Raw genomic sequence first — 3,600 nt, 5'->3', positions numbered from 1 at the left:
GACGCACCATGACACATCAGACAGTTGTTTGACATCATCTTTCGGTATTAAGGGGGGATCCTAGTGTAGCGGCTCAAAAACAAGGGTATTTTTTGAGATTTAATTGGTGGAAAACGATAACTCTTATTGAAAATCGGTAAAGGCCATTTAATAAAGGGTTCTTTTAACTTTAAAACAGCAAAACGTAAGTCCCGATATTTTCACTGTAGCCGGAGAAAAGTGGTGTAGAAGAGGCCCCCCATTTTACAACTGGGCGCAAGCCCACAGCCCAAACGGTTAATCCCAGGGAGCTATTTTTTTTGTGGTTGTTCCTAGAACGTGTGGCTATGGTGGGTACTAGGATTTCCGGAATCGGAGTAATCCTTCCCACAGAAAAAAAATCATAACTTTGAAAATTTTCCCTAAATTTTAGTAGTAAAAGTTTAACTTGCACGAAAAAATACTAAAAATCATTTCACCGCAAAAGTTCTAGTACCCACCATAGCCGGGTCCCTTCTGAGTCTAAAAAACTTGGGCCGGACTGTTTCAGACGACCGAGTCGACCTGGACACTTGCGCCCGTGACCATGTGTCATGCGCGAAGGGTGCCTCTTCTGCACCACTTTTCTCCGGCTATATAAATTCCTTCTCTTTGTCGAGCATAGTTCCATCAACTTTTGCATTTTCAGCTACATTTACGGTTGTAATTACAGCAAAAGTTTAATCCATGCAAATTAAATCCAAAACTCTTAATTCATTAAAGTCAACAACTTACAATCCACTGTACCATCTGCATTCACATGTATAATAACAATTTCCCTTTAGGACATCCAGCATTCCAATATTTTCTCAATATCTTTTATCCTTTTTTTGTATAGCCAGACCAGCCTTAGGTCCGTCCCCTCCTCACCCCCTCTCGCCCGCAAACTCCTATGCTGCCCGTGCTGTGAAAAGACGGACCTTAGGCTGGTCTCACTATATTGATGGCCTGCCATTCAAGGATAAAATACTGGAAATTTCCGTACAGATCTTTAAAGCCTTGCGATACTTTGAGGTTTTATCCATGGGCTTGGGCCCACGAGGGGTTACCCTAAGAACTCGTGCAGAAGCATTTGAGTTTTGACTGTGCTGAGGATCACTACTAGACACAAGACTCTGGTTCAGCCACCTGATTGGTAATCTGTTTTATTCAGTACATCTTGGCCTGTAAAAAAATTAAATTATATTATGATGGAATCTTAAGAGGAATTAGTTATCAATATATGTGAAAGTAGTACCTTGTTGCAACCTGTGGTAGAAGACATGATGGCAAACTCCCATACCAAACATCTTAGAGAAGTTACAGGTGCATTTTTCTCGTTCCTGCAGAGTATCTTCTAACAAGTCATAGTTATGTTTTAATTCACTAATTAGAAGAGAGGCACCCCAATCTGATGCTGTGTTGAATATAATTTTAACATTGTCATCTTTGTTGTTTACAAGGTATGACCTTTTGGCTCTCTTTAAGAAATCTCTATGACTGCTCAAACTCTCTTGTGAAGTGGAGCCGCAACAATTCTCTGACACAATCTGCCAACGTACTTGTTCTTGTGACAACTTTTTTAATCTTGTCGTTGTGGCTCTCAACATGATTTGTGGATCTCACACCTAAAGATAAAGACTCAGCTCTCACATACAGGACCCATGCTGATTGAATATTCTTCCAATACTGATCAAAATACTCCAAAAAAGTAGGAGAAGCAACAGCACTGAGAGCATTGTAATGGCGATCAAACTCTTCTGCACTTGCTGATAGCCACATATCATTTAAAATTTTGGTTAACTTTGAAGATTGCTCTTCACCCTTAACTTTTCTACTGAAAAGTCTTTTGACATGTGTATGGCAGAGATGGACATGCACATCAGGGAGGACTTTTTTCACACCTGAAATTTCCCTGTAATCATTGTCAACAATTACAGTCTTCACATTGAGGGCACTTTCAGTGTTGTTCTCGACAAATTCTCTGAGAGCACACTCCAAAATATCATTTGTTTCTCTCCTCAGATATATGTAGGCCACAATCCTGCCATTCTTATGGTTGTCAATAGCTTGCATAACCACAAGGTGCATGTTGTGTTTACTGACATCAAATGTGGTATCCATAATAAAAATACTACATTCTTAAATTTGATAAGTATGGACCTACTTGAAATTCGACACATCCTTGGCATTTACGGCCTTTCCAGTTGTCTCTCTAATCTGCTGCACAATATCTGCATTTTTCCCTCTACATTTAAACATTGTGTTCATTATGCCTTGTGTTTCCTGCGACAACTTTTTGTCTCTGCTGTAGTGTGCAGCAAATTTCTTATCCTTGGTTGGATAATACATGTGCAAATCAATGAATTTTGATATCTTCAAAATCTGTTTGGGGCAAGCATGTGCCAGCAAGGTAATCTGTCCTGGGCAATTAAGCTTGAGTGATCTGTTACCAAAAAGATAAATATTAATATGACAATATTCAAATTTTCTTCTTCCATAAGAAGACATAATATGACAATATTCTAATTATCTTCTTCAATAACAAGACTAAAAGCAATCGGTCAAAATCAGACTTTTTAATGAATATCTATATCGAATATCAGAAGTTTCATTTCAAATCCGGGGGCCGAAAGGACCTATTTCCGTATTCGCTCCTGTTAATTTGTCTTGAGTGTCAGCGCCGCAGGCCTAGCTATATGTGCGCCAGGTGCGTCGCAGCGTCACAGTGTTTCGTGAGATATCGCGAAGACTGTTACGCGAGACGTGGTCTGGCGTACATATGGCTGGTCATAACTGAACTGACAACCAGTGCATCTATGGTAACATCGGACTGCATAAAAATTAAAGTAAGAAGCACTATTAAAACTAAAAAAATATGTAAATGCACGAATAGGATAGTATAGCAACAGTACTCATTCTGCCATAGTGGGTCAACATAAATTTAACACTGAAGCGTTTAAATATGGAACAACTAATTGACCTTGCTCATTAATTTGGGTCGAAGAACTGAATACTCATAGAATTCAATATTGAAGTATCCATGAACATCTATGTGTACAGGTTTGAGCACATTTTTGTTTATGGTAAACCATGTGCAGAAGCATCCGATTCCTCGAGCAGCTTACTTTAGAACAGATGTAGTTACATCGTCAGCACAGCACTTCTCATTGAGGGTAGAACCAGACATATAGCTAAAAGCTAAGATTCTTCCAATGTACAGTTTTCTTTCTTTGAAAGCACACCAATTCCCTATACAAACTTCGTCTTATTTACTAGGGATTGAGTGTGGCAGCTGATTACCAAGCTGGACAATGTTTCACTTGTGCTGCTCTGACTCTTTACAGTCTGTCCTGTCACTGATCAATTTGGTGTCATCAGAGCTGAGGAGCCACACAAGTGATGATCGAGGGGGAACCTACTTGGAAATTTGGTGAACTGTGAATATATTCAAATATTCAATGTCACTGAATACCAGTGAATATCACTGACTACCAGTGAATATTCACTGTGATTGTTGATTAATATCCTTGAATATTGATGAATATCGATGAATATCGATGAATATTTTGAATATCTTGTGAATATTCGCAAATATCACCT

General features: G+C 39.0%; 1 protein-coding gene across 5 annotated transcripts in view; it reads right to left on the bottom strand.

Annotated features, from left to right (window-relative positions):
• LOC113212266 (uncharacterized) overlaps nucleotides 1-3,600 on the bottom strand; it is a 36,968-nt gene that overhangs the window by 14,910 nt on the left and 18,458 nt on the right. Inside the window, exons 1-2 of one of the 5 annotated variants that reach the window (XM_026430892.2) lie at nucleotides 1,256-2,097; nucleotides 13-1,182 (exon numbers count right to left, since the gene is read on the bottom strand). The exons of 2 other annotated variants lie outside the window; for them this stretch is intronic. In XM_026430892.2, the coding sequence (XP_026286677.2) occupies nucleotides 1,492-2,088 (597 nt within the window). In that variant the 5' untranslated portion in view covers nucleotides 2,089-2,097 and the 3' untranslated portion in view covers nucleotides 13-1,182; nucleotides 1,256-1,491. Of the gene's footprint in view, nucleotides 1-12; nucleotides 1,183-1,255; nucleotides 2,098-2,164; nucleotides 3,594-3,600 lie in introns of those variants that run through there. 2 more of the 5 variants (XR_008011784.1, XM_052272726.1) reach the window with 2 other exon arrangements.

Source organism: Frankliniella occidentalis, unplaced genomic scaffold (genome assembly GCF_000697945.3).
Source record: "Frankliniella occidentalis isolate FOCC.00 unplaced genomic scaffold, Focc_3.1 Scaffold221, whole genome shotgun sequence".
Lineage (NCBI taxonomy): Eukaryota > Metazoa > Arthropoda > Insecta > Thysanoptera > Thripidae > Frankliniella > Frankliniella occidentalis.
This window is presented reverse-complemented; position numbering and strand designations above follow the sequence as displayed.